Source organism: Halichoerus grypus, chromosome 13 (assembly GCF_964656455.1).
Source record: "Halichoerus grypus chromosome 13, mHalGry1.hap1.1, whole genome shotgun sequence".
NCBI lineage: Eukaryota > Metazoa > Chordata > Mammalia > Carnivora > Phocidae > Halichoerus > Halichoerus grypus.
Genome location: NC_135724.1, coordinates 40,047,797 through 40,067,298, shown reverse-complemented (window position 1 = coordinate 40,067,298; position 19,502 = coordinate 40,047,797). Strand labels below are relative to the sequence as shown.

Genomic DNA, 19,502 nt, shown 5'->3' with positions numbered 1-19,502 from the left:
TTGCACAAAGTATAATTCAAACTGATACATTGTAAGTACATGTTTTTGTTTTTGTTTTTGTTTTTGTTTTTTATAAGTGCATGTTTTAAGAAAAGTACATTTACCATAATGTTCAACTAATTTAGGGGGAAAACCCTGTACGTGAAATCTTTCACATCTTGTTAACACTCAGTTCATTTTAAGGCAATCAAGTGCTTCGTTGGTAACGGTGTTTGTTCCTGTGTACAGAGATTTATGAAATAGATTTACTCTCATGCCAGGAGAAAGAAGTCAGGAGCTAGAGAACTAGCTGTGTTTCATCTGACTCTCAACAAGTGCCTTCAACTTACTGAGTCATAAGTTTCAGAATTTTTAAAGGGGAATGATTTCAAGAATGACATACTATAGTCCTGGATAATGCAGGTATTGATACCTTCTCTCAAAGCCTTGGAATAAATGTCTTACAAAAGAATACAATACTGAAACTGACTTTGTCAGCCTCTGGGGGAGATGAACAATCCAACAGAAATAAAATTTGCCTTAGCTATTTCTCATTCTGGAAGCTACAATTATGTTCATTACTAAACGGAAACCAAACTCTTGATAATGAGGCATAAATACTTGCCTATAGGTCTCAGGTGCAAGAGCACTAATTTTAGGTAGGATTTATATACAGTCTCCAGGGTTGATTTGTAAAAGTGTTTTGGTAAAGCCTGCCTTGTTCATTTAGGAGTTTTCCCAGAGTGATGGGGAATGAGAATTATCACCATGGTGCTACCATCCACATCTAGCTCAAGAGAAAGGAATGGAAACTAGAAGACAAACTTCTCTCCTGATTTAATTATGCATCCAACGCTTAAGAGCCTCCCTGGTACTCAGCACTGTTCTAGGCACTGGAAACACAGCAGACAACTAAACACTCTTCCTAGATACTTAGTCCTCTGCTAACTTAATCACTAACACTTAAATAATACTATGAAGACAAGTCACTCAGCAGTTAAGCCCTAACCAAATAGAGGAGAATGTGGTTCTCTCCACTCAAAGAGGGAGCGGTCCTTGGCAGCTGGGGAAGAAAGGGACTAAAGAGGAGATGCCAACTGTACTGGATCTGAAAAACTGGCAAGATCAGAGCTGGGGAGAGAAGGGTAGGATAAACTGGGAGAGGAACAAGAGGGCCCTTTTGACCACAGAAGGAACTCCGCTATTGTGTTCAAATTGAATGCTAAACTTCTCTTTCTAGCAGCATACCAACCCTTTATACTTTATAGGCTCTTCCACTACTCCAACATCAATAGTTAACCTTTCTTAGACGTTTCCTAACCTGGTGCTGATTCCAATCTCTCCGTTTTTCAAGAAGAGTTCAACTTAACATTTACACTTGCAATAATAATTATACTACTAACAACTACATTTATTGAACCTGATGTACTAAACACCACAGAAGGCTTCACATGGATTTTCTGGTTTAATTTTCACAACAGCCTTATGTGTTGGGTGCTATTAATCCCATTAAACAGATCTGGAACTAAGGCACAGAAAGGTTGTCCAGGTCACACCGCTAGTAACTACTGGAGCAAGGATTCTGACCTCTAGCTATTCTTTGTGTAAGAGATTTTGTATATCATACCGAAGAGTCTATCTTCCCCTTAACACCCCTAGAATATTCTCCTAGCTGTGTCTAGTTAACAAGGAGTCAAAGGACTGTCCCTTTAGATCATCTGTGATTTTTCTGTTTTCTCCCTTAACCAGATAAACTGCAAACCTGTTGAAAGCAATGAAGAGGCACTGGGGAGAAGCAAGAAGCCTTCACAGAGCCAGCCACCTAAATCCTGCTCCAGAACCTGAGCTCCCTGAAAGCAGGCCCCAGGCAGCCCTGGCTGCACTGAGGACTCAGGTGCCCGCGCCACAGTCTCCTCGGCGCCACCTGAGCTCCGGGCCCGCGCACATTCACAAAGCGCTGGACCCCTGAGCGGCCTCGGGCGGCCGGGGCGGGCGCTCGCTGGACACCGCAGGTCTCGCTGCGGAGGTTGAGCTTTGCCCTTGGGCCGGGGCCCGGCGGCCCGCGCCGCTCAGGCCGAGTCCCCGCCGGGTGACCCAGAAGCTCCCTAGTCCCGGCCGCTCTCCTGAGAGGAGGGGACGGGGAAGGAGAGGACGGTGGGGCGGGGCCTGCCACCCCAACTCCCCAGCCCAGGGACGTCACGGTCCCAGGTGCGTGAGCGACGAGGGGCGGGAGTCCACCGCGCGCCTCCCTCCTGCGAGGAATTCCCACCTCAGCGGGCGGGCTTCCGGTTCCATTTTTCTCGCGGCGGCCGCACCTGGCACCGCGCCCCTGGGCAGGGCGGCGCGGCGGCCGCGGAGAGTGGCCCTCGGGGCGGGTGCTCCGGGGCGGGGCCGGGGGCGCGCGCTGGCGGGGACGCGGGGGAGCTGGGGTGCCGAGCAGGGCTAGCGGCCCGAGGCGAGGGCGCGGCGGCGGCGGGGGCGCGATGGCGCGGAGCGCGGAGGGTGCCGCGCTGCTTCTCCTGGTAAGTGCGGGCAGCGAGGACGCGAAGCCCGGGCAGGCGCGGGCGCGGGCGGGAGCCGGGCTCGCGCGGCGACCTGCCCGCACCCGCCTGAACAGAGCCCCGCGCGGGGCGCTCCTTCTTTGAGCCGCGAGGTGGGGAAGGGCTGGGCAGGCTGTGGCGAGCTCGAGCCCCGAGGCTTCGGAAAAGCCCGCTGGCGGGCGTGTGGGAACCTGCCTGCGGTGCTGCTCTTCGGCCGCCACGCTCCGGCCCTAGCGCCTTTTCTGGCTGTGATCCGTGGGTGTCGTGGGCCCGGAGCGCGGAGCACCTTTCCTGGAGATCGGGGCTTTGTTTGTTGCCTTCTCCCTGCGACCGGCAACATGGAGGCGGGAGAGGCAGCGGCCGTGCCTTCCTGCAGGTTCGGGGCAGTTCTCCACGATCCGGTCCGCGGCAGTGAACCGGAGAAACCGGAGAAACGCCTTTATTCCTAGACGGCAGCAAAGGGCTAAAAATAGGGTTTAAAAAAAAAAAAAGTAAAAATTTTACAGAGTTTACTTTTTTGTGTGTTAAAGCCACATTACTATCAAAATCACCCACATAAAGATAGTTTTAACTTAAAGTTCACAAAATTGGTGTTCTAAAGCTGTTTCCGGGTGTTAAAGATAATGAAATGTGTGATAGTTTGAAGATTTTTTTCATTTTAAAAGGTGACAGAAAAAGTGCGGAGCCACAGTCAAATTGGCTTTTCAGACGTTATTAACGAAAAGGGCTTGAACCGCTAGAAAATAATGTTGGGTCTCTAAAGCTACATTTCTTACTCTTGGTTTCAGTGCTCGGATTGGATTTTAAGTATCTTTGCTTTCTGTTTGGTAAAGGAATTGCACATGATTAAGAAATGTATCTGGCTTATGGGGTTTTGCTAAATGGGTTTTGATAAAGTGACAGTTATCCTGATGTAAGTGCGGGTTCACCTTCCTGAGACTTAAACATATGTTCAGAGAGATTAGATACAAAATCATACTCAGTTTTCTTATATAATGGTAAAATTTTTTTAAAAACCACACAAGCTCGTTCCCTATATTAAAAGTTATAACTTCCCGGACGCCTGCGTGACTCGGTGGGTTAAGCGTCCGCCTTGGGCTCGGGTGTTGATCCCAAGACCCTGGGATCGACGCCCTAGTCGGGCTTCCTGCTGAGCGGGGAGTCTGCTTCTCCCGCTTCCTGCCGCTCCCCCTGCTCATACTCTCACACTCTCTCTCTCTCCCCGCTCTCTCTCAAATAAATAAATAAAATCTTTTAAAAATAAATAAATAAATAATAAAAGCTCTAACTTCCGGAAGAGTACCTTCTCTCTCCCAGAGTTGCAATGGAGGAGGGGAAAAAATACATATCTATTTTTATATTAACATATTTACATAGTAGTAATAGTAGTTAATTATGTTAATATATATTTTTTCCTGTTTTGTGTATGTGTGTATATCACAGGAAAAAAAAATGACTGATCCAATCTAGGGATTTTAGTGAACGCTCACTTGGAATAGCATAATTAAGACCTCCAGACCTTTGGTACACCAGTTCATTTTCATGCTCTGTTTATCGATTTCATTTTGCTGAAGTCATTGAGGTATTTTCAGTCAAGTTCATTTTGTTAATAAAACTTTTCTATGACAATTTAGGATTTTCTTTTTGGCCTCCAAAATAATAGAGCAACTATTCCGTCATTGTGATACCTCCTGGCTGAGTTGAATACCAAGCTAACAGCACCTGGCTTACTTTGAGGGTTAAATATTAAATTCTTTTCACATAGGAAAAGAATCTCTTAATTCTCAAATGGTATAACAAGCAGGCCAAGTCACTTATATTTATGGAGAAATAGCTAATAATTTATGCATATCTTCTATTTTAGCAATCCAGTATTTTTACTCTATCAGGCAATAACTGACTTCTTTATGAGGTGATTATAACTAACCGAACTGGAACAGATTCTAGGCTATTCTTTGTATTTTCTGTTATGCTTTTTGTGATATAAATTTGAGTATGTTTATCTTTGGTCAAAGAACAGTGGACAGTTTACCATTTTGCCCACCCCCCACCCCCCGGGTGTTTGAAGTTGAAAGTATACTCTTTGGTAAAGAATGGAAAGCAACTCATCTGTCAGAAGGAGTTCTTGAGGAAATGGGTCTTTTATAGAAGGGAATATAAACTGTATTCTGCACGGGTCAGAGTTCAGTTGCAGATAACAGAATTCATTCTAGCTAGTTAAAGCAAGAAGGGATATATTTCAGGGCATTAAGTTGATTGCATAACTATAGGAAGGATTGAGGAAACAGACTTCATTTTGAGTTGTCAGTAATGACTTCCAAGCCACACAGCCAAACCCAAGCACTTAGGGCGATCAGAAACCCACACTGCCAATCCCACAATGTAGAAATTGCCATGATCTGGATGCTACTTTTGCTGCCAGGTCCAGAACCATGCCACATTTACTAGGATGCCTGCCAACTAAATGTACCAGGACCCTGCCTCTTGGCACCCAGTAATCTAGTGGTGGACACTAAAACAGTAATAAGATTGCTGCAAAAACCCAACTGCGTCCTACATACTAGGCTCGCCAGCATACATATAGCTTCTACTTCACTTCCTTCTTTCAGAACTTATGTAAATGCTGATTGATTGAACCTAAATCACGGTTAGAACTTTAGCTGCAAGGGAGTCTATGACCTGTGGTCTTTAGCTTTCCTCCGCAGTTCGGGGAGACATACAAGAAAGGAGATACTGAGTGGCACCCACACAAAATGGAAAATAGAAACAATTTCATGACAGTCTTTCCTCTTCAAAAGTTTTTTACCTGGGATCCACCAACTACCAAATGCTCCACAGATAGAATTCAGAGGGTCCTTAGACATGGCTGGGAATAAATTACATATCTATGTTTACTAATCTCTATCTGAAATTTAGCATTTCTTTAAATTCTGAGTGTAAGAAAGACACTGCCTTAGCATTAGCAGTACCTGTGACTTTGTCACAAATGTTGTCACATCATACTACAGTTATCTGAAAATACCATTTGTTCTCATCACTAATAGACTTCTAAATCTTATTATTAATGTGTTGATAATGAAGTACATGATATCACTACATCACAAATTGGTGTTTCTTAAATCCTGACTATTTCATTGTATTGGAATTCATTCATAATCCAATGTTTTTTTTTCTTTTATAAATTTCAAAATATTATTTTGAGAAAGGGTCCATAGGCTCCACCAGACTGCTAAAGAGGGCACTTGGCGGGGGGGGGGGGGGGGGGGTAGATTTTCTGATGGTTGCCTCCGTTTTGCCTTTGACTAAGTAAGCTTGTTTTTAAAAACCAAACTACATTTTAAGGATTCAGTGATAACAAATTGTATTATGAACAGTTACATCTACTGGTGTATTAGTTTGCTAGGGCTGCTGTAACAAAGTACCAAAAATTGGGTGGCTTGAAACAGTAGAAATTTATTGTCTCACAGTTCTAGATGTTAGAAGTCTGAAATCAAGGTGTCAGCAGGGCTATATATTCCCTCTGAAATCTGTAGGTTTCCTTCCTTGCTTCTTCCTAGTGTTTGGTGGTTTGCCAACTATTTCTGGCATTCCTTGCTTTTTAGATGCCTCACTGCTATCCTCCAACTTCACATCACATTCTTCCTAAATCTCTTCTTATCATTTTACCTCTGCACATGCCTGAGTCTATGTCCAAATTTCCCCTTTTTATAAAGACACTGGTCATAATGGATTAGGGCTCACACTAATGGCCTCAACTTGGTTAAATCCACAAAGACCCTATTTCCAAATAAGGTTACATTCTGAGATATTGGGGGTTAAGACTTCATCATATCTTCTTTTGGGAGACACAGTTCAACCCCTAACAAATAGGTTCAACTATCTACAAATTATCAATAACATTGGAGTTATGCTTGATGTTTTAATATACAACTGGATAATAGAATTTAGAGTAAATTCAAGCATAAATTAGATGATAAATATTGAAGCTTATAACAGTAATCAGTTATATGCAGGGATTTTAGAAACATGTGCTTTCACATTTGCTTTTCTTTCTAAAAATTAATAGGTTATGGGAAAATGTCAACTCTTAACAAGTTTCTTTAATAAGAAACTTAGAAGGAAGTACTGTACAAAAAGGTATGCACATTCATTTGGGCTAAATTCTCCCCAATCCTAGACATACTTAATGAGCTAAATTAAAATCCCCACGGTTGGGGCGCCTGGGTGGCTCAGTCGTTAAGCGTCTGCTCCGGCTCAGGTCATGATCCCAGGGTCCTAGGATCGAGCCCCGCATCGGGCTCCCTGCTCTGCGGGAAGCCTGCTTCTCCCTCTCCCACTCCCCCTGCTTGTGTTCCCTCTCTAGCTGTGTCTCTCTCTGTCAAATAAATAAAATCTTTAATAAATAAATAAATAAATAATAAAATAAAATAAAATAAAATCCCCATGGTTGAGGTCCAGAAATGTGTACTGATAGAAACTTTGCAGTTAATCTAATTATCAGACAGCTATAAGAGTGAGAATTACTGGTTTAAATTTTACAAAACAGTGTATTCATGAATGAAGCATACAAATATTTATATGGAAAAAAATTACACATTGAATAGGGATTGGTATTTTTTAAACCGCCAAATTATAGAAAAATCAGAAACCTTAATTGAAATCATAAATGAGCTTTAGATCAAATTGAGCATTTCTTAATCACAACTTTTTCAAAGTGCCACAGATTTTAAAAGCTGAATAACACTTTTCAAACATATAGTCCATATATAAGAGATTGTTTTCTTAGTTAAGTTTATCTTAAACTATCAAATGTATACCACATATGACATTGTACTATTTTTGTTTATTTCAAATTATTAAAAATTATTGAGATTTTTATTATAGGCAAAGCTTAGTGACTAAAGTAAAAGAAGCTAGAACAGCAGGATTTATACCATAATCTAATGGTAATATGGTGATGCTCACAAGAAAAACTATGTAGAAACTAACCATATAGGACCACTGTTTAGTAATGCCTTGCTCAATTCTAAACAACGTACTAGACATTGGGAGACCATGAAAAAGCCTGACATGTTCTGCCCTCATGGTGTTTATGGTCTAGTAAACAAGTAAATGTCTAAATTCCAATTGGGTTATAGTAAGAAGAGTAATGATAAAAGAACAAATAATACTATGGAGCCTACAGAAGGAGCTCCAACACTGAACATCCCAGCCAAGATCTGAGAATAATTATAAATTAGTGAGAAGATGATATGAAGAGAAGGAGGGAGAAGAATGTTCTAGGTAGAGAAAAGAGTATATGCAAAGGCCTGAAAACAAGGGTGTGTGGTTCTTTGGAAGAAGTGAAGGACTTCATTGTAGCTGGAACATAGAATGTGAGACAAAATCCATGGAGAAAGATGAGTGCAGCCTTCTTGATACCAATGGAAGCCACAAAAGGCTAATTAACAAGTAAGCATTTTTAGGGAGGTGTTCGAATCATTAAGAAAATAAAAAGATGAATTTTGGTTGAGTTGGTCAGGAAAGGGTCAAGAAAGAAGTGATAGTAGTTGACCGATTAGGAACAGTTTTTTCCTCTTTTTTTTTTTTTTTTTTTTTTTTTTAGAAGGAGATGTTCCAGAATTTGGGATGTTGTGATCAAAGACAGGCAGAAAAGTACAGAGAGTACAGGGGAGGGAGGGTGCAGCCCAGCAGGAGGGTTGGTTTGGGAGCAATGGTTCTCAAGAAAATGTTGGGGGGCCGGGGTTTGAAAGGTACGCTTTGGTTGTCACAAGGCCTGGGATTATGCTGGTATTTAATACCTCAAATCCAGGGATGGTAAGCCTCCAGCATTCTTCAGAACCTTCAAGAAGAATTGGCCACGCATTAATATTTTTTTCTTATTGGAAATGCCAGTAGCACCCCTATTGAGAAACGGTGATAGACGAATAGTGAGAAGTTCTGATTAGGGATTCATCTTACTTATCTCTATTCTTTTGAAATTGCAAATATCTCTCTGGTTGATTAAGCCTTTATGCGTTCATTCATTCAACTAATATTATTGAGCTCCTACTCTGTGCTGAACACTTCTAGGTCTCACATCAAAATTATACCTTCATGGGAATTATTTTCATCATTCAAGTTGGTGCTACCTGGCTGATTGGAGAATGAGAGGGTAGATTTGGGTAGAGATGAGATGAGAAGAGAGTTCAAATTCCCCCTATTCTAAACTACCCATTATTCTTTCAAGTTCCCTACTCTGCAAACTAAAAAATAAAATAAAACTAGGAGGAGGGTTCAGATGGCAGTGTAGGAAGATCCTGATATCACCTCCTTCCACAGACACAACAAATCTACAACTGTATATAGAATAATTCCCTGTGAAGGGGACCTAGAAATTAGGTCAACAGAGCCTCCACAAAAAGGAACAGCAACAAGATAGGTAGAAGAGGATAACACTAGTAAAATCAACCATATCTATAATAATTTGTTAAGGAATTCACAAAATAAGATGTATAAATATCACATCAAAAACATAAAACGTGAGGGGCAGGGGCAAAAATGTTGTGCTTTTAGAAAGCATTCAAACTTAAGTGACCACCAACTTAAAATAGATGGCTATATATATAGGTTGTTATATATGAACCTCCTAGTAACCACAAACCAAAACCCATAATAGATACACAAAAAATAAAGGATTCCAAACAACACTAAAGAAAGTCACAAATCACAAGAGAAGAGAACAAGAAAAGAAGAAAGGAACAAAGAACTACAAAAACAATGAGAAAACAATTAACAAAATGGCAATAAATACATACCTATCAATAATTACCTTCAGTGTAAATGGACTAAATGCTCCAATCCAAAGACACAGAGTGGCTAAATGGATAAAAAACACCAAGACCTGCCTGTATGCTGCCTACAAGAGACTCATTTCAGATCTAAAGACACACACAGACTGAAAGTGAAAAGATAGAAAAACATATTCCTTATAAATGGAAGCAGAAAGAAAGCTGAGGTAGCTTATATCAGACAAAATAGACTTTAAAACAAAAGGTGTAACAAGAGAGAAAGAAGGGCATCACATAATGATAAAGGGGTCAATTCAACAAGAAGATATACCACTTGTAAATATTTATGCACCCAGCACAGGAGCACCTACATATATAAAGCAAATATTAACAGACACAGAGGGAGAAATTGACGGTAATAGAATAATAGTAGGGGACTTTAACACCCCACTTACATCAATGGATAGATCATCTAGACCCAAAATTAATAAGGAAACATTGACCTTGAATGACACATTAGACCAGATGGACTTAATAGATTATTACAGAACATTCCATCCAAAAACAGCTGAATACATGTTCTTCTCAAGTGCACATGGTACATTTCCAGGGTGGAAATGTTATGCCACAAAACAAGTCTCAATAAATTTAATGTTGAAATCCTATCAAGCATGTTTTTCTGACCACAGTGGTGTGAAACTAGAAATCAACCACAAGAAGAAAACTGGAAAAAACACAAACACATAGAGACTAAAACATGTTACTCAACAACCATTGGGCCAATGAAGAAATCAAAGAGGAAATCAAAAAGTACCTTGAGACAAATGAAAGTGAAAACACAATGTTCCAAAATCTATGGGATGCAGCAAAAGCAGTTCTAAGAGGGAATTTTATAACAATCGAGGCCCACCTGAGGAAACCAGAGAAATTTCAAATAGATAATTTAACCTTACACCTAAAGGAACTAGAAAAAGGGGCGCCTGAGTGGCTCAGTCCGTTAAATGTCTGACTTTTGATTTCGGCTCAGGTCATGATCTTAGGTCCTGATCAGGCCCCACATCAGGCTCTGAGCTGGGCGTGGAGTCAGCTTGAGATTTTCTGTCTCCCTCTGCCCCCCCTCCTCAAATAAATAAATAAATCTAAAAAAAAAAAAAAGGGAAGTAGAAAAAGAAGAGCCCAAAGCTAGTAGAAGGAAGGAAATAAGGATCAGAGCAGAAACAAATAAAATAGAGATTTAAAAAAAAAAAATAGAAAAGAAACCAAGAGCTGGTTCTTTGAAAAGATAAACAAAATTCATAAACTTTCAGCCAGACTCATCAAGAGAAAAAGAAAAAGGGCCCAAATAGAATCAGAAATGAAAGAGAAGTTAAAACCAATACCACAGAAATACAAATGATCATAAGAGACTACTATGAACAATTCATATGCCAACAAATTGACAACCTAGAAGAAATGGATAAATTCCTAGAAACATACAGTCTTCCAAGACTGAGAATGCAAATTGGTACAGCCACTATGGAAAACAGTATGGAGGTTCCTCAAATATTAAAAATAGAAATACCATATGATCCAGCGATTCCTCTTCTAGGTATTTATCCAAAAATAACATATGCACTCCTATGTTCATTGCAAGCCAAGAATGGAGGCAACCTAAATGTCCATCGATAAATGGATGTGGGGTGTGTGTGTGTGTGTGTGTATGTGTGTGATGAAATATTACTCAGCTGTAAAAAAATGAAATACTGCCATTTGCAACAACATGGATGGACCTTAGAGGATATTATGCTAATGGAAGTAAGTCAGACAGGTTAAGACAAAATACCATACGGTCTCATTTACATGTGGAATCTAAAAAACAAAACAGAAGCACTCATAGATATGGTTGCCAAAGGGGGCTAGGAGGTTAGGCGAAATAGGTGAGGGGAGGATTAAGAGGTATAATCCTCCAGTTACAAAATATACAAATATATTGTAACAACTCGTATGATGAGAGCTCCTAACTGCCTAGACTTGTGATGATCATTTCATAATGTATGTAAATATCAAATCACTATGTTGTACATTTGAAACCAATACAATATTATATATCCATTATTCTTCAGTGAAAAATAGTTAAAAACTTAAAAATAAAAATATTACATTAAATTAAATTGCCCTTACCCACTCTCTCATCTTAGAGATCTACTCTCCTTAGACCCCAAAAGTTCTAGCTGAGAAACTGGGCAAGACACCTAGGTCAGTCATCATGTTTTAATACTGTTAATCATCTCTTCTCCAAATACCTCCTTCCTTTGCTTCCATAATATTCTACTGAGAGTCCTTTCACCTCTAGCAAGCTGCAGTGGTTCTCACCTCCTTTTCCAGCCCAGCACAGTAGAAGAGTATGCTGTACACACACCACCGGGAGACATATCAGATATGAGTGGGCGGCAGAGGAGGTGCAGAGTGCGTGGTGACATCCGGGGCTGGGAGAGGACAGTGCGTGCAACCCCTGCCTCCCTTTGAGCCGCAGTGCCGTACTCTTTATTGTCTAATATCTTTCCCCAGGACCTAAGCTTAGCATGTCTACAAGCTGTGCTCTGAGAATTGCATCCTTCTAGCCACTCAGACTTACAATTTCAGTATCTCTGACCCCTTCCCCTATCCTCCGCACACAGGGCATTGCCAAGGATTAGTTGGGTCCTCTGAAAGGTTCGGCTTCACCCATCCATCCTCGTGCCATTACCCTATGCTGGTCTTCATTCCATCTCCTCTGGCTTATTACTTATGCTCAAACCGTCACCTGCCTTTCATCTTACACAGTACTGCCAGAAAACTTTCTGGAGCTCTAGTGTTACAGCATCCCTAATCAGAAGCTGTCAGTGAATTATCTTAGCATAATTTTTGTCCCGTTTTTTTCTACTTGCCACCATAACATAGTCTAGGTGCCAAACTGCCAAACTTCTTGTTCATTGCCCTCGATCTCCATGTTCTGGTACATGCTGCCTTTGATATGGATCATTTCCTTCCACCTCCAATCTGCACAGACATGGATTCTGCTCCCTCTCAAGGCCAAGCCCCGTGCCACTTCTTACCCTACACCTCTCCTGATTTCCCTAGCAGAAAGGGATCTCTGCCTTTCTGAGCTCCCCAGTTCCCCAGAGCTGTTTTTGCAGCTGTCATTCCTACAGTTAAATTTTTCTACCTTATGTTATAGTAATTTATATACTTTTTATCTCTCCTACTAAACTGTAAGCTTCAGAGCAGAATCTACATGTCACTTGTCTATGTACTAGCTAACTGTCTGGGACACAGAAGTATTCTTTAAAAACCCAAGAGTCAAAGTCTCGTCCTATGTTTGGGAAAGCTGGAAGAATAACCTGAATTTCATTTGTTTAAAAGAAATGTTTACTGCCCAGTTAGTCATCAGTCTGGCCTGAACTTCTAGATCATTGGTTTAGTTTCATTACAAGTTAGAATTATTCAAAAAAGGAAAGAAAAGAGAGAGGAAATGTAAATTAAGATTTGCCTAATTTCACAGATAATAGTCCCCCTAAAAAAGATTCATACAACTTTCTAAAGCCCTTGATTTTCACTTTTTTACATTTTGCCTCCATTTATTTGAGGCCAGTTGAAAATGCCTATTTTCCACTTTGAACCTTGGAGTCCACTGTTGCCCCACTCACAGACCAGTGCCATCAAATGGTGAAAAGGGGCAATCTGAAGCTCTTGGTTTTCTTAAACTTCTGGGGAGTGTGGGTGGGAATCTGGTTTTCTTCATTTTTTTTTTTAAGTGTAATTTTCAGGACTGTATTGCAGGAAAAAGGTAGAAACAACCCATCATTTTTGTCTATCAAAATGTGAGATGTATTATATATATTTACTAATATTTTGCCTGATTCCAAAAGCATTCATAGCAGTTACAGAAAACAAATACCAATAAAATGGTAAAATATTTCACAAATAATAAATGCTCAAGATCAGTAAAACTTAAACTAGAAAAGGTTTAAAGCGGTGGAAAACCCTATTTCAAGTAATCCTATTATATTATTACTTCTGAAGTGAAAAATCTTCTTGGGATAGAAATCACTCAGTTACTGAATTTCCTAATTTAGAATCTGTTGTTTCACACATCTTTGTAGTTGAGGATTTATTATCCAGTGTATGAATTATCCAGGCTCTCTTCCTTTTCCTTTGCTACTCTGCTTTTATACAGTGGTTTTCAAGTGTGATCCCAGACCAGCAGCATCAGCATCACCAGGAAACTTGTTAGAATACAAATTCTTACGCCCCCTGATAATCGATAATCGATAATCGGAAACTGGTGGAGCTCAGCAGTCCATGTTTTAACAAGGTGATTCTGATGCCACTCAAGCTTGAGAAGCACTGCTAACATCCCTATTAGAAAATAGTCAGGAAGAGAAAAGATTAAATATTTTAAAAGCTTACATTTAATCACTTGTTAGCAACTCTTGATTTTTTTAAAGCGCCTGGGTGGCTCAGTCAGTTAAGCATCCAACTCTGATCTCAGCTCAGGTCTTGATCTTAAAAAAAAAAAAAATGTTTTAAAGGCCAAAAAATGTACACTAAATAAAATAACATTGACTTTCCTGGACCTTCAGTTTCTTTGTCTATATCAAGGAAGAAATAGGAGCTGTCTATGATTACACAAAACTCAACTTGAAATAAGAATTCACCATGTGACCTAACAACTCAAGGATAGCACACATTGCCAAATCCATATTTAAAAATTTTTTGAGACAATAAATGTTGCCAATGAAAATATCTTCCTCTTTAAAGCTAGCTTCAATATGACTTACTCTGCATCCTATTTGTTACGTTAAGATTAGCCCAAACATTGGAAAAGCAGGTAAACGATTATGACAAATCATGTAATTTATTGCATTCAGACTTAAAGTATGTAGTTTAACTACCTAAAATTCAAATTCAGAATCAGGAGAAGCTGTCATTGGGTGACTCATAAGGCCTCCTGGATTCTGCTTATTAAATCATCAAGGTGACTTCAGAACAGGAAGTCTTTTTTCTAAAAGTGCCAACCTTGAGAACAAACAGTACATTGATTGATAGTATTTTTGCAGTGATGACTTTCCCTAATGCCTCTGCCAAAAGAAAAATTATTTTCTTGCCAGTTACTGGGAAGGCCAGTTTTGACAAGATGCATAGGATCCAATGGTAAAAACAAAAACTTGTTTTTAACTTCAGTAAATTGGATTGAAAGATTTGTCTGTTTCATCTAAAAACATTACTTCTTTGGTTAGAGAGACTAGAAGTTTATTTTTCCTCTTCAGTCTTAAAGGCATGTTGCACATGACTTCTGTCACCAAGTCCTGTGAGAAAAAAAGCTATAGATTTCATACTCGGGTGAAACCATAATGGTCATCATGTCCAGACATTCTTCCAATGTTTGAAACCCTTTTACAACATCCCTACAGGCCATCACTCAAACTTACAGAGCTGGAAATGTTCAAAGGGAAGTGGGAAGGAGTGGGGATGGAGGACAGAAGTCAGAAAATGTCAGTTATTCCACTTACATTGTCTGCAATATGCTACCCATTTGGAAGTTTACATAAATCCACGGTCCTCTGCAATTTGTATGACTTTCTTGACTCTAGTTATTATGGTAACTTCCAATCAGAGATGCAAGTTCGAAATCAGGGTTTCTGAACCTCAGCACTTTGTCATTTGGAGCCAGACAATGCTTTGTTGGGAGAACTGTCCTGTGCATTATAGGATGTTGAGCTACATCTTTGCTCTCTACCCACTAAGTGCAAGTAGCAGCTCACCCTGGTTTGACAACCTCTCTGCCCTCCACAGGAACTTGATGACAGAAAATTGTCATGTGCTTGGCTTTAAGATGCACATCAATTTCTGTAACTTTTTAGTGTAACACGTGGAAAAGTGTAGATATCACAAGTGTACTGTATTACTGAGTTTTCACAAACTGAACACAGCGTGTGACCAGCAACCGGATCAAGAAACAAGGTTACCAGCACCCCAAAAGCCCTGACATCATCTCCACTGACTCACTTCCCCACCCCCCCCTTACAGCACCAGCCTGGATCACCGGTACCATTCCCACCTCATGCCTGGCTCTTCCCTTCGCAGGAAAGTCTGCCTGACTTGTTCCCCCATTCTGTCCAGTCTCTGTGAAGATAAAACCTCTTCTGAGAGCCTCCTCACAGTCCTCATCACTCTCCACCACCCTGTCCCTGCTTTAGTTTTCTTTACAGCTATCCCAACCTATTTTTGTCTATCTCTCCATCAAGTAAGAATCCAAGAGGATAAGAACATTCTAGTAGCATATTGTAGGAGCTCAGGAAATTGAAGGCATGAATGAATTCAAATTGCAGAAATTTTAAGATGAGGGGCTCCTGGGTGGCTCAGTTGGTTAACCAACTGCCTTCGGCTCAGGTCATGATCTTGGAGTCCCAGGATCGAGTCCCGCATCAGACTCCTAGTTTGGTGGGAAGCCTGCTTCTCCCTCTGACCCTCCCCCCTCTCATGCTCTCTCTCTCTCCTTCTCTCAAATAAATAAATTTAAAACAAAAAAATCTATTTTTAAAGAAAGTGGGTGCTAGATGATTGAAACTAGGTGTTGTTTAGTGGATGTTCATTCACTCTACTTTGGTATATATTTGCAGTTAAAATTTGTTAATGTTAAATGCATGAAATATAAGATTCTCTGCATTCAAGATATTAGTAATTAAGAATGACAAAGTTTCATGTGTTAAGAACTGAGACTGTAATGAATAAGGTGAACTTCATTGTCTTTAACCATAGGCGAACAACTGATATTCCATCATATTCTACAACCTTGCTACTCAAGAACTGGCAATGTCAGCATCCCCTAAGAGCTGGTTAGAAAAGCAGAGTGGAAGGCTAAACTGCACACCTACTGAATTGAAATCTTTATTTTTAAACAAGATCCCCAGTGAGCAAAATGCACATTCAAGTTTAGGAAGCACTGTTTGTAACCATATGATTGTCTGTGTTTCTTAACAAATAACATCTAGAAAGGATATTCCAGGGGGGAAAAAAATCAATGGAGATACTCTGATAAAGAATTTGCATTTGAATAGGGAACTATAAACTGCCCCCTTTTATTTATGTACTAAGGAAACATGATATTTAGTCAGGATGATAACATTTAATAAAATACCATGTAATTATTATACCTTTTTTGCTAGGCCAAGTAAGATTTTAGGGAAGAATAAATGTGGTAAATATTTGATCTAGCCAATTCCTCAATATGGCCAGTACAAACTAAAGAAATGGGTAGGCAAGAAATATATTACATTTTAAGAGTGTTTCCTGATGATGTAACAGTGAGGAATGTTGGATCCAGTCACTACTCTTTCCTTTCAAAAATTCCCACCAGAGAGACATGCAGGGAGAAGTAATCTATTCATCATTGCTTTCACTTGTTTTTCATACCATGCCATCTTTGAAAATACATGAATTTGGGGAGCACAACTTTGGCTAAAGATACCTCTGGCATTTTTAGCCAATAATAAAGAGGATGAGGTGCAGAAGAAATAATGTATCTGGCCATACAATAGAAAATGAGCCATGGTCATTTGTCTGCCCCATAGAGGCTCAAACTAGAGACTGAACATCCACTATCCTTGAGTTTCTCTTTGCAGGGGTAGAGATAAGAATATGAACAAGGTAGAGGAAAGAGAAAGGTGAAGGATCCACATGTAGAACACACCCTGCAAGAAGCCTTCAAAGAGAAGTGGATAGGTGAAAGAGACTTAGACATTTTAGAAAGCCTTATTTTCCATGACTTATCAGCGAGGGCTTCATAGAACCTTCATAGGGATTGTAGGTGAGAAAAGGCAAACAAGACAGAAAATCCAAATTTAAGGCAGATTATAATAAATTAATACACAAATAAAAGGTGGGAAAGTGAAGGCAATAAATATAGACAATTTCAGTCTGGAGTCATAGTAAAAAAAAAGAATACGTGCGGATTAAATGTTCGCAGAAATGGGGAAGGTTTGTTTGTTTTTAAGGTAGGGAAGATCTTAATATATTTGGTTAGCCAATGGAAAGGAAATAAACATGTTTAATTAGCCAGTGGTGAGTAAAGATAAAAAGTTAGTGGAAGCAGCAATCAGACAACAAAAAGAAATCAAAGGCATCCAAATCAGCAAAGAAGAAGTCAAACTCTCACTCTTTGCAGATGATATGATACTTTATGTGGAAAACCCCAAAGACTCCACCCCAAAACTGCTAGAACTCATACAGGAATTCAGTAAAGTGGCAGGATATAAAATCAATGCACAGAAGTCAGTGGCATTCCTATACACCAACAACAAGACAGAAGAAAGAGAAATTAAGGAGTTGATCCCATTTACAATTGCACCCAAAACCATAAGATACCTAGGAATAAATCTAACCAAAGAGGCAAAGGATCTGTACTCAGAAAACTATAAAATACTCATGAAAGAAATTGAGAAAGACACAAAGAAATGGAAAAACGTTCCATGCTCATGGATTGGAAGAACAAATATTGTGAAGATGTCAATGCTACCTAGAGCAATCTACACATTCAATGCAATCCCCATCAAAATACCATCCACTTTCTTCAAAGAAATGGAACAAAGAATCCTAAAATTTGTATGGAACCAGAAAAGACCCCGCATAGCCAGAGGAATGTTGAAAAAGAAAAGCAAAGCTGGTGGCATCACAATTCCGGACTTCCAGCTATATTACAAAACTGTCATCATCAAGACAGTATGGTACTGGCACAAAAACAGACACGTAGATCAATGGAACAGAATAGAGAGCCCAGAAATGGACCCTCAACTCTATGGTCAACTCATCTTTGACAAAGCAGGAAAGAATGTCTAATGGAAAAAAGACAGTCTCTTCAACAAATGGTGTTGGGAAAACTGGATAGCCACATGCAGAAGAATGAAACTGGACCATTTCCTTACACCACACACAAAAATAGACTCCAAATGGTTGAAAGACCTAAATGTGAGACAGGAGTCCATCCAAATCCTAAAGGAGAACACAGGCAGCAACCTCTTTGACCTCAGCCGCAGCAACTTCTTCCTAGAAACATCGCCAAAGGCAAGGGAAGCAAGGGCAAAAATGAACTATTGGGACTTCATCAAGATAAAAAGCTTTTGCACAGCAAAAGAAACAGCCAACAAAACCAAAAGACAGCCGACAGAATGGGAGAAGATATGTGCAAATGACATATCAGATAAAGGGCTAGTATCCAAAATCTATAAAGAACTTACCAAACTCAACACCCAAAGAACAAAGAATCCAATCAAGAAATGGGCAGAAGACATGAACAGACATTTTTCCAAAGAAGACATCCAAATGGCCAACAGACACATGAAAAAGTGCTCAACATCACTCGGCATCAGGGAAATCCAAATCAAAACCTCAACGAGATACCACCTCACACCAGTCAGAATGGCTAAAATTAACAAGTCAGGAAATGACAGATGTTGGCGGGGATGCGGAGAAAGGGGAACCCTCCTACACTGTTGGTGGGAATGCAAGCTGGTGCAGCCACTCTGGAAAACAGTATGGAGGTTCCTCAAAAAGTTGAAAATAGAGCTACCATACGATCCAGCAATTGCACTACTGGGTATTTACCCCAAAGATACAAAAGTAGGGATCAGAAAGGGTACATGCACCCCGATGTTTATAGCAGCAATGTCCACAATAGCCAAACTGTGGAAAGAGCCAAGATGTCCATCGACAGATGAATGGATAAAGAAGGTGTGGTATATATATACAATGGAATATTATGCAGCCATCAAAAGGAATGAGATCTTGCCATTTGCAACGACGTGGATGGAACTGGAGGGTATTATGCTGAGCGAAATAAGTCAATCAGAGAAAGACATGTATCATATGACCTCACTGATATGAGGAATTCTTAATCTCAGGAAACAAAGTGAGGGTTGCTGGAGTGGGGGGTGGGGTGGGAGGGATGGGCTGACTGGGTGATAGACACTGGGGAGGGTATGTGCTCTGGTGAGCGCTGTGAATTGTGCAAGACTGTTGAATCTCAGATCTGTACCTCTGAAACAAATAATGCAATATATGTTAAGAAAAAAAAAAAGAAGAAGATAGCAGGAGGGGAAGAATGAAGGGGGGGAAATCGGAGGGGGAGACGAACCATGAGAGATGATGGACTCTGAAAAACAAACTGAGGGTTCTAGAGGGGAGGGGGGTGGGAGGA

At 40.2% G+C, this 19,502-nt stretch overlaps 1 protein-coding gene across 1 annotated transcript in view; it reads left to right on the top strand.

Moving 5' to 3' along the window:
• Positions 1 to 2,386: 2,386 nt before the first annotated feature.
• The window catches only part of DSG2 (desmoglein 2), a 45,538-nt gene continuing 28,422 nt past the window's right edge, over positions 2,387 to 19,502 (top strand). Inside the window, exon 1 of the mRNA XM_036096698.2 lies at positions 2,387 to 2,501. Within this exon, the coding sequence (XP_035952591.1) occupies positions 2,463 to 2,501 (39 nt within the window). The 5' untranslated portion in view covers positions 2,387 to 2,462. The remainder of the gene's footprint in view (positions 2,502 to 19,502) is intronic.